The 16716-nt window shown below is 42.9% G+C and overlaps 1 protein-coding gene across 2 annotated transcripts in view; it reads left to right on the top strand.

Moving 5' to 3' along the window:
* Positions 1-16716, top strand: part of INPP4B (inositol polyphosphate-4-phosphatase type II B) — a 514133-nt gene that overhangs the window by 240310 nt on the left and 257107 nt on the right. Inside the window, exons 7-8 of one of the 2 annotated variants that reach the window (XM_038755090.1) lie at positions 10944-11062; positions 13023-13139. In XM_038755090.1, coding sequence (XP_038611018.1) covers positions 10944-11062; positions 13023-13139 — 236 coding nt within the window. Of the gene's footprint in view, positions 1-10904; positions 11063-13022; positions 13140-16716 lie in introns of those variants that run through there. The other variant, XM_038755091.1, reaches the window with a different exon arrangement.

The following is a 16716-nucleotide window of genomic DNA, read 5'->3' as shown; positions in this document are numbered from 1 at the left end:
AAAGAAAGTTTTGCATTTAGAGTATCAATCCTGTGATATAGAACAGTATAGCCAGAAAAGCATGTTTCAGGGTGAGCAGTAGAAATTCACTAACAGTTTATTTTTATCTTGGATTCTGTTCTCTGATAGAAGTCAGCAGCGATTTTTATTCTCCCTGCCCCATTTGACTGAAACATGTGGCATTCCTTTCTGAGTTGATGTAGTTTGGTCTAATTGGGAAGGCAGTCTGTTTTAAGAGGATGAAATGAGATAGAAGTGCTAGGATCTTTTAAAACCTCCATTAATGTCTTCAGTGCTCATTGGAAATCATCATCATCTTCATCAACAATAATGATTTATTACAGAAGATAGAGAAGCAGCATGGCTCAATGGAAAGAGCACGGGGTTGAGAGTCACAGGTCATGGGTTCAAATCCCGGCTCTGCCAATTGTCAGCTGTGTGACTTTGGGCAATTCACTTAACTTCTCTGTGCTTCAGTTCCCTCATCTGTGAAATGGGGATGAAGACTGTGAGCCCCACGTGGGACAATCTGATCACCTTGTATCCTCCCCAGTGCTCAGAACAGTGCTTTTCACATAGCAAGTGCTTAACAAATGCCATCATCATCATCATCATTTATTGAGCATGTTAAATTGCCCATTGCACTGTATTAGGCATTAGGAAATTGCAGTGAAATTATATAAGGTGCTTGCATTCTGAAGGAGGCGAGGAGGATGGGAAGTGACAAGCTGTAGAGAAAAATTCAGTTCCAAAAAGCAGTGATGAAACTACAGCCCTTAGAGACCCTCTCAAACCAAAATGTCAGAAAATATCAAAGGCAGCTTCTTGTGGCCTGGCTTACCTTGTTCCAGTGGCTTTCAACAAGAAAGAAGGCTAGGAGGGTTGGATGGGTTTGGGCCCCCAGAATAGTGGGTTGCCCTGGGCCACTCATTCTCACACCTATGCACGGAGGTATAAAGAGTATCCTTAGAGTCTTTGGGCTAACTTCCATGCTGAATCACCCCTCTCCACTGTGGACATGACAGCTGCTGCCTGTGAATACAACCAGAGGCATTGAGTCACCACCCTGCCAGGCATGTGACACCTGTTTGGAACCCTTCTCACCTGGAAAAGAAGTGGGGTTCTGGACTGGTAGCCCATCGGTTAGCATGCCCATGTCAGCACCTCTAAAGTGGAGGGAGGTTCATTCAATCGTATTTACTGAGCGCTTACTGTGTGCGGAGCACTGTACTAAGCACTTGGAAAGTGTAGGGGACTTCTGTCTGCTTAGTGATATCTCTGATACCTTTGGCTTGGTGCCTGAAGTTATGTCTGCCCTGGGCAGATTCAGGCCACAACTGGACTTTTCCAAAGGAAATTAGTTTCATAATTTGTTTCATGCCTGCCCTTTGTTGAAATGGTCACTACTGTTGTTATTTACTTCAGCCAGATTTAGAGTGGCATGGCCTTGTACAAAAAGTATGGACTGGAGTGAGGAATTCCCGGGTGGAGTCCTGGTTCTTCCACTGACCAACAGTGTAACCTTCCTGGGCCTCAGTTTCCTTAACTGCAAAATGGGGACAAGATAGATTGTGATCCCCATGTGGGACAGAGACTTTGTCCAATCCCATAACTTTGTGTCTCTTCCAGTACATTGTAATAATGTTAATGATAATTGTGGTATTTAGGTGCTTACTATGTGCCAAGAACTGTACTAGCACTGGGGTATTCATTCATTCATTCAATCGTATTTATTGAGTGCTTACTGTGTGCAGAGCACTGTACTAAGCACTTGGGAAGTACAAGTTGGCAACATATAGAGATGGTCCCTACCCAACAGAGGGTTTAGATACTGGATCATCAGATCCCACATGGGGCTCACAATGTAAGTAGGAGGGAGAAAGGGCATTGAATCCTCATTTTGCAGATGATGTAAATGAGGCAGAGAGAAGTTAAGTGATTTGCCCAGGGTCACACAGCCGACAAGTGGCGGGATTATTCATTCATTCATTCAATTGTATTTATTGAGCGCTTACTGTGTGCAGAGCACTGTACTAAATGCTTGGGAAGTACAAGTTGGCAACATATAGAGATGGTCCCTACCCAACAACGGGCTGATCCAGGTCCTCTGACTCTCAGGCCTCTGCTCCTTCCAGAAGGCTATGAATGTGAATTTAATGAATGCTATGATTATTAGCATCATCATAACCATTATATGTTCTGAAGTGGGAAGAAAAGTGAGGCAGTAGCCAAGTCTGCAACGCATAAATCTAACCTAAGTTTGAAAAAGATTTTGCCTGAATGCAATTTTTCTTGTTAGGCAGCTGAAGTTAAGGGGGACTTACTACCCATCCCTATAGTCACGTATCAGCTTGGTAAGTGTAAAAACCCTTAGGATGGGACCATGCGAGCAAGTCTTTTTTAGACAATATGGTATCCTTGTGCATTTCCCCCTCCATTGAGCCTGGATTGTCCCGCTGACAACTTCAACTCTAAGTTTGACGGCTCTGGGTGGCTCCCAGATACTCCTTCCTCTCTTCCACTCTCCCTTCCCTCTCCAGCCCTCTCCTTCCCACCCCCATCAGAAGTGACTGGACTTTGGGAACTGCTCCTACCAACAGAACTTCAGTTGGTCTAGGGTGTAAGGTTGCAGGGTGGAAAAAGTGGGCGGACTGGCATTAATGATTTGGGGGTCGGCTCTGAAAGGGGTCCAGCATTGGTCAGTCAGTCTTTGTGCTTAGTTAGATTTATCCCAGGATGATTCAAGTCTTTTTTTATTTATGGTATTGGTTAAGTGCTTACTGTATGCCAGACAGTGAACTAAGTTCTGGGGGAGATACAAGCTAATCAGGTTGGATACAGTCCATGTCCCACGTGGGGCTCACAGTATTGATCTCCATTTTACAGATGAGGTAACTGAGGCACACAGCAGTTGAGTTGCTCAAGGTCACACAGATAAGTGGTGGAGCTGGGATTAGAACCTAGGTCCTTCTGACTCGCAGGCCTGTGCTGTATCCACTAGGCATCAGGGCTTCTCAAAAAGGATAAGGTCAAAAAGGGAAACCTCCCCGATCACATTTCTCTCCTAATATATACCTCCCTTTGTAAAACAAGCCAGCCTGAGACCTATAATAATTTCCTCCTGTTCAGAGAGGGAGAATAGGGTGTAGAATTGCAGAAAGAGTTTGGTAGGACAGCCTAACCATTGACTTCTGGGAAACTGCAGTTTTCATACCACCCCCAAATGCTGCAATTAGAGCTGGAGTGGTTTGTGTCAAGCAAATGTTTGACAGGCCCATGAGCTAAGAGACAGGGCTTCTAAGAGCAGCAGGCCTGTAAGTAAGTTGTACTACCACCAGAACAGACTCCTCACCCACCTACTCTGCGGGGAAAGGGATCTTGACTTTTCCACAGCACTCACCCAAGCCATTATCTGTCACCCTCTAAGCCAGCAGAACCAGTGGTATGAAGTGGAAGGCAAGATGCCATGAACTAGATAAAAGTAAACCTGAATCTTAATTAAGAACATGTTAGGAAGGAAAAAGAATATTATATTGAGACAACCTGCTTTCCACTTGTTGGAAAACATCCATCTTTATTGGCTCTTCATCATCATCATCATTGTCAATGGTGTTTATTAAGCGCTTACTGTTTATTTTGCTCTGTAGTAAGTGCTTAGGAAAGTACAATACAACAGAGTTGTTTGACACGTTCCCTGCCCACCACGAACTACAGTCTAGAGGGGAAGCAGACATTAAATAAGTACCTTATAGTCTATAATTTATAGAAATGCGCATCAGTGTTGTGGGGCTGAGGGTGGGATGACTATGAAATGCCCAAAGTTCATATCAAGTACATAAGCGATGCAGGAGGGAGAGACAGAGAAAAGAGAGTCTAGTTGGGGAAGGCCTCTTGAAAGATATATGATCTCAGTAAGGCTTTGAAGGTGAGGAGAATGGTGGTCTGGCATATTTGGAGGGGGAGGGAGTTGCAGACCAGAGACAGGATGTGAGAAAGGGGTCAGTGGTAAGATAGATGATTTAGACGAGCCATCGTGCAGGGTTTTACCGATCAGCCTGATTTCCCTCTTCTGTGGTAGTAGGGAGTGAGACTCTTTGTCCCTCTCACACTTCTCTGTGCTCCTATGCAGGGACCAGCATCTGAGCCTGTTGGCTTGCTTAGTGCTGCTATCCCAGCAGAGGAAAAGGAAGAACACCATGGAAGACAGTGTAGTCTAGTGGAAAGAGCAGGGGACTAGAAGTCAGGTGACCAAACTGAAGTCCCAGATCTTGCACTGGCTTTTTGTGTGACTTTGAGCAAGTCATTTAACCTCTCTTGTTTCCTCATTTGTAAACTAATCACAACACTACTACTACTAATACTAATAGGGACATGGAGAACGTATAGTAGTAATAGAAGTTGTATTTAACCACTTACTGTGTGCCAAGCATTGTAACAAGCCGATAAAAGACACAGTCCTTGACCCACTTTGGGCTCACAGTCTAAATATCAGGGCGAACAGGTATTGAATCCCCATTTTATCAAAGAAAATCAAGGCACAGGGAAGTGAAGTGGCCAATCTACTCAAGCATTTAGCACATAGTAAGCACTTAATATATGCCATAATAATAAGAAAAAGTAAAGAAGAAACTCACTGAGGTGATTGATTATGGGACTTGAGAATAAATCTAAGAAAGTCTAAAGGAAGTAGGATTTTCTAACTGAGGGGTGGTATTCATAGCAATTATAGGAAGATCTTTAACCTTTAGGGGAAGACCAGGGAATATGTTACCTCTGCTCTTCCTCCTTGCTTGAAGAGAAGTCTCCCCATAGGCTTGAAGAGAAGTTTGACAACCCCAAAAGACAGAGTCTTTTAATGTTCAACAGGGAGAAGGACAAAGCAATACATTTTGGGAAGAAAAATAAGATATAGGAATGCAGAATTGGGAAAACTAGCTGGGCATAAACACAGTAGGAAAAAACCTGAGGGTCACAGTTGACTCAAAGAATCAGCAATAAAATGCGGCAACACAGTACTGCAATTTTTAACAAGACAATAACGCGAGAGTCAGTAAGTAATTCTTTCTGGATTAGTCACCCTCTTATTAGAGTATTATGTTCAGTTTTGATCACTACAAATGCAGGAAAACTGGAGAGGAGCCAGAGAAGAGCAGCAAAAAAAATGATCAAAGGATTGGAAAATAGATCTTTACTGGAAAGATTAAAAGAATTGGAGATATTGATACAAGGGAAGAGAAGAGTGAGTGGTGTCTTAATAATTGTCTCCAATTATGTGAAGGCTTATTATGGGAGAGAGGCTGCCCAACTATTCCCTGAATATAAACAAGAGAAATTAGGTTACTTTAAAACAGGAGAAATTTTGTTTTCATCTGAAGAACTTCTTGGCACAATAAAATGGTCTAACAAAAGGGATGGTGGAGAAAGAGGGTGCGGGTCAAGGGTGTGGAATCTACATCCTTGGAGGCTTTTTAAAAATCAGTGGACTTGATTTTGCCCTGGAAGATTGTCTTTCACCTGTTCAGAGATAAATCAATCCATCAATCAATCAATCGTATTTATTGAGCGCTTACTGTGTGCAGAGCACTGTACTAAGCGCTTGGGAAGTACAAGTTGGCAACATATAGAGACAGTCCCTACCCAACAGTGGGCTCACAGTCTAAAAGGGGGAGACAGAGAACAAAACCGAACATACTAACAAAATAAAATAAATAGAATAGATATATACAAGTAAAATAAGTAAATAAATAGAGTAATAAATATGTACAACATATATACATATATACAGGTGCTGTGGGGAAGGGAAGGAGGTAAGACGAGGGGGATGGAGAGGGGGATGCCTGTGTCAGTTTTTTTCTCGAGGCCACCATGCTCCCTGTCTGAGAATCCTGTAACCTTGGTGTCAACCATGACCCTCTGCCATCGTTTAACTCTAATGCTCAATCTCCCACCCAATCTTTCTGTTTTTTTCCTGCGCAGCATCTCCCAGATGTACCCCTTCCTCTCTACCCAAACTGCTCCCACCCTGCTAGAAGCTTTTGTCTTGCCAAGGCTAGGTTATTGTTTAGCCTCTTGCTGATCTCCCTACTTCCATCCTCTCCCCACTCCAGTTCAAGCTACATCCTGCTGCACAGATCTCTTCCCCAAATATCACTCAGTCCCCATCTCTCCTCTTTCCAAAATCCTCTACTGGTTCCTTGTGTACTAATAATTGTGGTATTCAAACTGTGTGTTAGGACTGTACTATGCAGTGGGGTCAATAAAAGATAATTGGGTGGGACACATCTTTGTCCAAAATGGGGCTCCCAGTCTAAATAGGAGGGCAAACATGTATTGAATCTCCCTTTGACACATGAGAAAGACACATAGAAGTGGGGTGACTTACCCAAGGTCACACAGCAGGAAAGTGATGAAGCCAGAATTAGAGGAAAATGGCAGTCAGGATTAGAACGCAAGTCCTCAGCTTCTACAGCAAACCAAGGGTCTCCTGCATTTGGACCCAACTTATCTATTTTCTTCATCTTCTATTTCTCAACTCACTGTTTGTGCTCCTCAAGTTAACCTTGTAGCTATACCTCACTCTTGACTCTTCCATCTCTGAACCCTTGTTCATGCTATTCTCCCAGCCTGAAACTCCCTCCCTCTCCACATCAGACCATAGCTCTCTCCACTTGTCTATTCCTCCTACAATTCCACCTCCTCAAAAAAAGATTTCCCTGATTGATTTCCCACCACCCTGAGCCATATAATCCCTTCAGCCATCTCTAGCACTATTTACGCCCTCCTCGATTTATTTATTTTGATAGTTTTATGGTTGTCTCCCCTAGTAGAGAAGTGGTTTGGCCTAGTGGAAAGAACATGGACCTGGGAATCAGAGGACCCAGGTTCTAATCCTGACATCACTTTCCTGCTGTGTAACCATGGGCAAGTCATTTCACTTCTCTGTGATTCAGTTTCATCATCTGTAAAATGGGGATTAAATACCCCTTCTCCCTTCTCCTTAGACAGGAAACCCCATGTGGAACAGGGATTGTGTCCAACCTGATTGTCTTATATCTACCCCATCTCTTAGTACAATGCTTGGTACATAATAAGAACTTCATAAATACCATTATTATTATTCTTACAGTGTAAAATTCATCTGGGCAGAGAATGGGTCTTCCCAAGCATCTAGTGCAGTGCACCACACACCAAGTGAATGCTCAATAAGTGCTTTTGTCTATCAGTTAATCAATTGTATATATCAAGAACTTCACGTTTGCAGATCACTCTACTAAGCGCTTGGGAAAGTACAATGCAATAGAATTGGTAGACATGATCCCTGCCCACAAAGAGCTTTACAGTCTAAATTATAGGGACTGGCAGAGCATAAGGATACGTACATGGATGCTGTGGGGCTGGCTGGGAGCGGAGTGAGTGATTAATGGGAACAGCTTAAGTGCATAGGTCATGTAGAAGGGAGGGTGAGTTGGGAAAATGGGAATATAGTCTGGGAAGGCATTTTGGAAGAGATGTGATTTTAGGTGGGGAGAGTGGTGGTGTGACAGCTGTTAAATGGGAGGGGGATCCAGGACAGAGAGAGGATTTGGGCAAGGAGTCAGTGGTGAAACAGACAGGATTGTGGTATAATGAGTTGGTTAGCCGACTGTGTGGGTTGGGTGGATTTTCATTCATTCATTCAATTGTATTTATTGAGCACTTACTGTGTGCAGAGCACTGTACTAAGCGCTTGGGAAGTACAAGTTGGCAGCATATAGAGATGGTCCTTACCCAACAGTGGGTTCACAGTCTAGAAGGGGGAGATAGACAACAAAACATATTAACAAAATAAAATAAATCGAATAAATATGTACAAGTAAAATAAATAAAGTAATAAATATGTACACACATATATAATAGGGGGAGAACTGAGTGTTTAAAAGCCCACAGTAAGGAGTTTCTGTATTTTCCAGAGATGGATAGGAAACCAATCGGGGTTTTTGAGAAGTGGGGAGATGTAGATTTAACTGGTTTTGAGAAAAGTGACCTGTGCAGCAGAGTGAAGTATGTACCAGAGAGAGGAGAAACAGGAGGCAGAGAGGTCAGTAAAGAAGTTGATGCTGTAGTGAAGTCAGGATATGATAAGTGGATAGAGAGGAAAGGGTGGATTCTACAGATGTTGTGAAAGTAGACCCAACAGTATTTAGTGGCAGACTGAATGTTGCCACCTTGTACTTCCCAAGCGCTTAGTACAGTGCTCTGCACACGGTAAGCGCTCAATAAATACGATTGATGATGAATGAGAGAGTTGAGTTGAGAATAATAGCTAGTTTTTGGACTTGAGTCCCTGGAAGGATGGTGGTGTTGTCTGCAGTGACTGGAAAGTCTGGGAAGGATAACTACTACTAATCAGTAAATCAGTTGTATTGAGTGAAAGTTTATAATATGCAGAGCAGTTTTCTAAGGTCCTAGGACAATACAATAGAGAGAAGAGGCAAAACTATCCATGCCCCCAAGGATCTTACGACCTAACTGGGAAGAAAGACATAATAATTTTCAGAAGCATAATTTTGGGAAGCAGCAGGGCTAGTGGACAGGCCTGGAAGTCAGAAAGACCTTAGTTCTAATCTTAGCTCTGCCACCTGTCTGCTGTGTGACCTTGGGCAAGTCACCTAACTTCTCTATGCCTGTTACCTCATCTGTAAAATGGGGATTATGACTGTGAGCCCCATGTGGGACAGGGAATGGGTCCAACCTGCAAAACCTGTGTCTACCCCCATGCTTAGTACAGTACCTGACAAACAGTAAATGCTTAAATACCATTTGGAAAGAAAAAAGAAGTTGTGCTTATATATCCAACTCCAGGATTTTATGATTCCGTCCATGCACGTATCCATCTCTAGATTTTAACCTCGCTGTGGGCAAGGAAAAATGTCTGCCAACTCTGCTGTATTGTACTCTCCCAAGTGCTTAGTACAGTGCTCTACACATAAGTGCCCAATTCCATTGATGATAGAAACTGTACAAAAAAGGACCCCCCTCCTGCATGTGGGTATTCACCATCCCGTTTCTTTTGAATGAGGCTGGAAGCTTGTAGCATTCTGTACCTCACTTGGGACTTCTGAACAGTGGCTGCAGCAGCAATTTGGGTTCATTCCTACCTTTTTGTCCAGTGAGACTAGCCCTGACTAGCACACAACTTAGTTCTGGGCCACAGAAGCCTTTCCGATAAGCAAGGAACTGACCGCTGAGCTCTCAGGTGTGCCCTGGCCATTCATTCATTCAATCGTATTTATTGAGCACTTACTGTGTGAAGAGCACTGCTTAGCACACAGTAAATACGATTGAATGAATGAATGAAAGTACTAAGTGCTTGGGAAGTACAAGTTGGCAACATATAGAGACAGTCCCTACCCAACAGCAGGCTCACAGTCTAGAAGGGGGAGACAGACAACGAAACAGAACATATTAACAAAATAAAATAAATAGAATAGTAAATATGTACAAGTAAAATAGAGTAATAAATCTGTACAAACATACAGGTGCTGTGGGGAGGGTAAGGAGGTAGGGCGGGGGGATGGGAAGAGGGAGAGGAAGGAGGGGGCTCAGTCTGGGAAGGCCTCCTGGAGGAGGTGAGCTCTCAATAGGGCTTTGAAGGGAGGAAGAGAGTTAGCTTGGCGGATGTGCGGAGGGAGGGCATTCCAGGCCAGGGGGAGGACGTGGGCCAGGGGTCAACGGCGGGACAGGTGAGAACGAGGCCCAGTGAGGAGGTTAGTGGCAGAGGAGCGGAGGGTGCGGGCTGGGCTGTAGAAGGAAAGAAGGGAGGTGAGGTAGGAGGGAACAAGGTGATGGAGAGCCTTGAAGCCAAGAGTGAGGAGTTTTTGCCTGATGCATAGGTTGACTGGTAGCCACTGGAGATTTTTGAGGAGGGGAGTAACATACCCAGAGCATTTCTGCACAAAGGTGATCCGTGCAGCAGCGTGAAGTGTAGACTGAAGTGGGGAGAGACAGGAGGATGGGAAATCATTGAGGAGGCTGATGCAGTAATCTCATCGGGATAGGATGAGAGATTGAACCAGCAAGGTAGCGGTTTGGATGGAGAGGAAAGGGCGGATCTTGGCGATGTTGCAGAGGTGAGACCAGCAGGTTTTGGTGACGGACTGGATGTGAGGGGTGAACGAGAGAGCAGAGTAGAGGATGACACCAAAGTTGTCGTGCCTCCTTCGCTGACTGTTCTGCTCTTGGAAGGGAGAGGAGAAGGGTCAGAATCCAGTGTGTTTTATTGAAGGACAGTCCCGTCTCCACAGGACCCTCCACCAGCCAGAAAAAAACATTGCCAAATGAAACCTGATTCCCTTCCTCCTTATGCAGGAAAACGAGAATTTTAATAAGGGGATGTTTTTACAAGCGTGCAATTACTCTCTCCATATATAGCTGTCAGTCAGGAGCAAAAGGCATCATTTGCACTGTCTACCGTTCAAGAAAGGATCTCTTAATATTATCAAGCAATCAGTAAAGTCTTGCCAGGATAGCTCACTAATGCAACTTGAGAATTTCTCTGACACAACCAAAAGTTTTTAAAGTTAACAAAACAAAAAGCCGACCAAGGGAGGGTGAAGGATAGGTTTCGCGGTTAATTAAGCTGAAAGCTGAAGTGGAAGCTGTGAAGTAAACCAAGCTAGGAGCATGTGTGTATTCACACAGACAAGCTGTTGAGCCTCTGGCAGGCAAGACTTGCATGAGCTGCAAATGTGGTTAGTGGAAATGAGATCTTAGTCGAGCTCTGCAGCATGTGACTTCCTATTTCTATAAGGTACTTCCAAAGGACTTCCTCTGTAAAGTCGGCTCCCGTCTCTGGAGATTTCATTCAGAGTTGGAGTTTAGTCCGCTTCATTCTGTGGATGAGATTGCCCTGATACCCGATCCATGCCTATCTTTTTTCTTTCTTTTTCCCGTGTCATTTCCAGCATGTAAAGATCTTGTAGCCGGGGTCCGTGATCGGAAGTTGAACACGTTGGTGCAGATCTCAGTGATTCATCCAGCAGAACAGAGTTTGACGAGATATTCAAGCACTGAAATTGTGGAGGTGAGCACTCTGTTATTACATTCTGGTCGGTCCTGGTTTTTCTTTCTCTCCTCAGGATTTAAGGAAGCAGCTGGAACAAATAGTTGCACGATCTTTAGCCTTGTAAGTGTTCTGCATCGTAAGGATAGCATACACAAGAATATTATGCCGTTCTTGGCAACCCACCAGATTAAGAAGTTGGAAATAAACTGGCCTTTTTTGAAATGCCTGCTTTTGGAACCAGATACATAAGGAAAAATTTTCTCCTTTGAAACTCACATATAAAAAGAGGGCTGACTTTTCCCCTGGAGGCATAAAAAACATGGGCTTGATTGGAAATTGAGCAGACTCATTTTTACCAAGCTAGGAAATCTTCCTTAGCAATCATTGAGCTTATTTTGTGCTCTCTAACCCTTTCACCATTTTACTCTATGCTATAGAATTTGACTTTATTTGCAGTTTGAAAAAAATTAGAGTGCATTCTTCAAAAAAAAAATATGTATGGCTTTGAGGCATCATTTTGTATTTTATACCAAAAGTTATACCACAATTGCCCATGATTTTTGGTTCTTCCTCTATAATTTTAGTTTCAAGCAACATAGTATTCATTTATTGCGCCTGTTCTATGTCCCAAACTCTGTTGGAAGGAACTTTTTGTTATTTTTTTTTGTGACCCCACTGAGGAAAGGAACCCTCTGATTTTGTTTTGTCTTGATAGCCGGATATCTTCCAAAATGAACAAACAAGAGTTTTCTATCATCTGGGGTTAAATAAAATATGCTTCTCACTCCTTGATGTCTGCTTATTTCCACTGAACTGTTTAATGCAGTTGTCACGATTTGAGACAAAAGCCTTCCTGTGAAAGCAGAACTCAGCAACCTTGTTTGAGACTAGTGAGGTTCACTACAGCCTGCCTGGCTTGATGCAATAGAGGGAAGAAATGATTTAGTCAGAAATACATTGTTTTTCTTTAATAAGGAAGTCCCAAATCTCCCCAGAGCAAACTGCCTTTTTGGGTCTCTTATCCCAAGGTTTTACACCTTTCCTGTACATGCATTTTCCTTTAGAACCTTTCAGAACTCTTTAAAGCTGATTTAAAACAAAAACACTGTTCCAAATAAATGACATATTATTGTACATTACAACGTTATTATGTTTCAAGCCATGTTGTCATCCTCTTTACTCCCTAAAATTGCTGTATGTAACAAGAAAACCACTTGTTTGTAGAACTCCATCAAACCTCTCTTTGGAATTTACTTTAAAAAAATCACCACTTAATATCGTATGTCAGCCTCCTAAAATGAGTTCCAGGGCACTGAAATATTTTGGGCTGTACAATCTGAACTATAGCAGAAAATGTATCACATTTAGAGTTTCTTCTATTACTTTCCAACACAGACTGGGCAAAACATGAAGCTGTACAAGGCACAAACAAAGGGACAGCAAACGAAAGCCACAAACTAATTGTTCATTTAAAAATTAATAAATAATGTCCAGCAGGAAACTGGATCACTGAGTTAAAATCATTGTGGGCTTTAAGACTTTTTTTAAAATATTATCAGTCCAAATCTTTGGTTGTTTATAAGAATCACAGCTTGTGTTCATTTAAACAGATACAGAGTATGACGACAGCTGGCCCAAAGGAAGAGTTCTCATAAACTGCTGTGTTCAGAAAAAAATGTTTATCATAGCATGGTATGAATTGTCCTGATGGATGATGACTGGGTCACATGAGGACATTTATTATCAATGTCCAGACTCCTCTTAGTCCCTCCCTCACCTCTTTGTGTGTGATTAAGTTCTTCTACACTTAGATTTTATATTGCCATCACTGGATGGTATTTGGCCTTCCAGATCTCTTTCTTTATTGTAATGGAAACATTTCCTCAAAAAACAAACTGTTGCTCTCATCTGTCAATGCACACTGAAGCGCCTGCAGCTGCTACCTTACTGATTTAACCAATTTACTTGTGCTATCCAGGGAACAAGAGATCCACTGTTTCTGACTGGTGTGGCATTTCCACCAGACTACCCCATCTATGAAGAAACCAAAATAAAACTAACCGTCTATGATGTCAAGGATAGAGCTCATGACACAGTAAGTAGCTGGGCTTTTCTTTTATTTGGGGAACGAAAGGAGACTAAAATGTTATTTCAAGTTCAGTTTTACAGTTTTTCTTCCTTTTTAGACACGGGGGCATATATTACCCAGATTTTCTTTTGCCTTGGGCCTGGGAACTGGAGGGACTTTAGAAGGGAGGACAGATGGAGTTTTCTCATTTTTGTCAGATTGTAGTTTTGTTCATGGAGTTAGTTTTTTGCAGCTTCTTGGAGGCAGGAAGAGTTAATATTGTGCGCTATTCCCTGATTGGTGGGCAAGCATGCATATGGAATAGATTACCGGCAAGAAAAATATGGTATTAATCAGATGATAATGCTACTCAGGTCTAAACTGGAGAAATAGTGAAGCCTATTACTTTGGTAAGGAAGATAACAGGTAATCAATCTCATTTCAGTCTTGCAAATATGGAAATTGGAAATATAGTAAGGAACTACTATATTTCTACTACTATATATATTATATATTTATATATAGTATTTACTATAGTATATCGTAGTATATATACCACTATATATCTACATATACACTATATATATAGTGTATATAAGGAACTACCCAGTGCTTTGAACAGTGCTTGGCACATAGTAAGCACTTAATAAATGCCATCATTATTATTATTATTATTATGAACTAGCACAGTTATCAGAACCAAAATGGAGTCAGAGGTGGGAGGGGGAAGGAAGTAATGCTGGAATCTTAATAATTTAACAGTAATTTGTATTTGTTAGCACTTGCTATGTGTCAAGCACTGTACTAAGCGCTGGGGTAGAAACAAGAAGATCAGGTCCCACATGGGGCTCACAGTCGACATAGGAACAAGAACAGGTATTGAATTCCCATTTTTGCAGATGAGGGAACTGAGGCACAGAGAAGTTTGTGACTTGCCCAAGGTCACCCAGCAAACAAGTGATGGAGTGGGATTAGAACCCAGGTTCTCTGACTTCCAACTTGTGCTCTTTCAATTAGGCTATGTTCAATTGAATGAGCCCATTCATTTGTTAGCTATGGATTAGCCACCCACGTAAGGGGATGTAGCTGGAGGGAGAAGTGTCGAGAAGGTAGAGGGGTGAGATCATCTGAAAGGGTGTGAATAGCTTTCAAAGCCTTTGTCTATAACTGATATCCACAAGTGAAGTTGGCTTTCAGTGTGAATGACTGATCCTGGTCTGAAATATGTGGGGGCAAGGTATAGAAGTGGAAACCAAAGTCTTTTCCAGCGGTGAGGAACTGTGTTCTTTCTAATATCAATCAATCAATCAGAAAAGTGTTTGACAAAGAGTGTCTAACAAATACCATTAAAAAAAAATCATAGTTATTGAGGGCACTCTACTAAGCGCTTGGGGCGAGTATGATACGTATTCTAATATATTAGCTGGTTGCCTCTTGGTATCTTAGAAAGATATGGGTTTTCCAAAAGTCAAGGAGGTCATCCCGTTTACATCTGGCTGGAAATCCTACCCCAGGAATGCCCCCAGGAATGCCTAGAATGGGGAATCTGTTCCTATCTGTTGCCCTCTTTCTCTGTCCCACCCCCCCAATACACACACACAGACACACACACACACACACACACACACACACACACACACACACACACACACATTCTCTCTCTCTCTCTCTCCCTCTGTTCCCCTCCCAGTTGGAATAAGGTAACTGGGACATGAACATCTGTGTGGAGGAGAGGAGAGTTGGTGGATGAGAGAATTTTTGAGGTAAGTAGGGAGAGTTCTAAATTGTTCTTTGGGTTGCTTTAGAGGAGAGATTGTAATTAGAAGGAGAATTGGAGAGTACAGCCCCTCTGTGCTGTGGTCTTTTTAAATTTTCAGACGTCTGGATCCTTTAAAAGTGGTCACTGCGCACAGTGCAAGAAGTATGTTGAGGCCACAAAATGACAGAAAATGAGCTTTCTGTTTTACTTAGGGGGAAGGCCCAGTTAGCTAATTGCTTTTGTTTTAATGGAGTATAAGTGTTCAGTTTATCCCAAATTGCTAAATGTTTTGAGTTTACCTCTGAGGTTCGTGCCCATTTGGCATCCAATACAAATTAACGAATGAACGGCTGATGACGTGGTCTTAGAATTCTTGTATCCAGGTTCCAAATGTACAACTTTCAGAAAAGCCTGTCTGAGCTGATAGACCTGAAGATACTTGTCAGCCCAGATGAGTTTAGCAGGGCTAGCCTCAGTGTGGATAGCTGGGTGAAGGTACCAGCTCATTCTTTTACTGAATCCAAATTCAGTTTCAACGTGACTTTCAGAATGGTTTGGTGCTCTCTGAACGAGAAATGGTGGCCCTGAATTTCTGAGTGGAATTACACAGCCCGTGGCCCTGCCGCAGACCGTAATGGAGGTTCAGAATGCTGATCTGTGGGCAGAGCCGGGCTCTTCACGGCAGATTCACCATGACCCTTCTGGGTAGGGGGATGCCTGCAGCCCACTTCACTGGCAGTGTCCCATTTCACTCTGTGTGGGCAGGCAGGGCCAGGAGACATCATGGCTAGCTCGAAGCTGGAAGGAGAGTGTCAAATTTCACCTTAACCTATCACTTCTAGACTTTCTAGACAAAACGTGCATTTTATTAAACCTGCCAAGCCCAATCACCTCCCCCACCATGGTGGAAAAAGGGCAGTTGGAAGGCTGCAGGGGACAATCCCCTGTTAGTTTCTGCATGGTGGAAAGGAAAACTTCTCTCTCACTCTCCCTCTGCACCCCGTTGGGGTGAGTTTCACTAGGCACTCGTTTCCTGGACTCTGTACCCTGGTTAGGAATTGTGGACCAGGACAGCGAGAGGCAGGGCTTGGAAACTCCCAGCTCTAGTGCTTCTGCTGAAGGATCATCCCTCCTTCCCTATACCTGCTTGGAGGGAAACCTCCGGGGTTCAGAGTAGAACAGTCATGGCTAGGAGCTGCTGTGCACTGCGTAGCTTTGTAGCACTTGAATTCTTTATTGATTGATTGATTCAAGAGAAATGGTGGCAGTTTACTGGGGGAAGGTTTGGACAATGGACTGGAGCCTCAGAAAAACACTTCCTCTATGAAGAGCAGGGGCCTGACAGGACTGAAGCATCGTTCCACTGGGCAACAACCCTCTGTTCATCTTGTGAATTAACTGTAGAACCCAGACAGGCTACTAAATTTAAGAAGTCCGGGCAACCATGGCTCTTGGCTTACTCTATGCTGGCATGGTCTAATGTGTAAGGTTTTAGATGGCAGGTATTTCATTTGTCCAACTTCCTGATCAATATTTAGCAGAATACTCACTGCCAGCATCACTCCATGACTCCTGTTAGGCTGCTGATTTTGCTCAACACCAGGCCTACCCTCTTCACCGTACTCTCGCACTCAAGTACGGGGTGTGTGTTAGCTGCACTGGTTTCAATTTATGCCGTGGTTTTGCAAACTCAAACTCAGAATATAATGAAGCAGAAGCTAGTTATTTTAAAAGTTAGTCTATTTAGGTTAGGAATAGCTTTTAATTACTGCAAGTATTTATCCAGCACACAGCAGGAACAAAAGGAAAATTTGCCGTGGTTTTGCAAACTCAAACTCAGAATAT

The sequence above is a fragment of the Tachyglossus aculeatus genome, chromosome 12 (assembly GCF_015852505.1).
Source record: "Tachyglossus aculeatus isolate mTacAcu1 chromosome 12, mTacAcu1.pri, whole genome shotgun sequence".
NCBI lineage: Eukaryota > Metazoa > Chordata > Mammalia > Monotremata > Tachyglossidae > Tachyglossus > Tachyglossus aculeatus.
The sequence above is the reverse complement of the archived record's forward strand: the minus strand, read 5'-3'. Positions and strand labels throughout refer to the sequence as shown.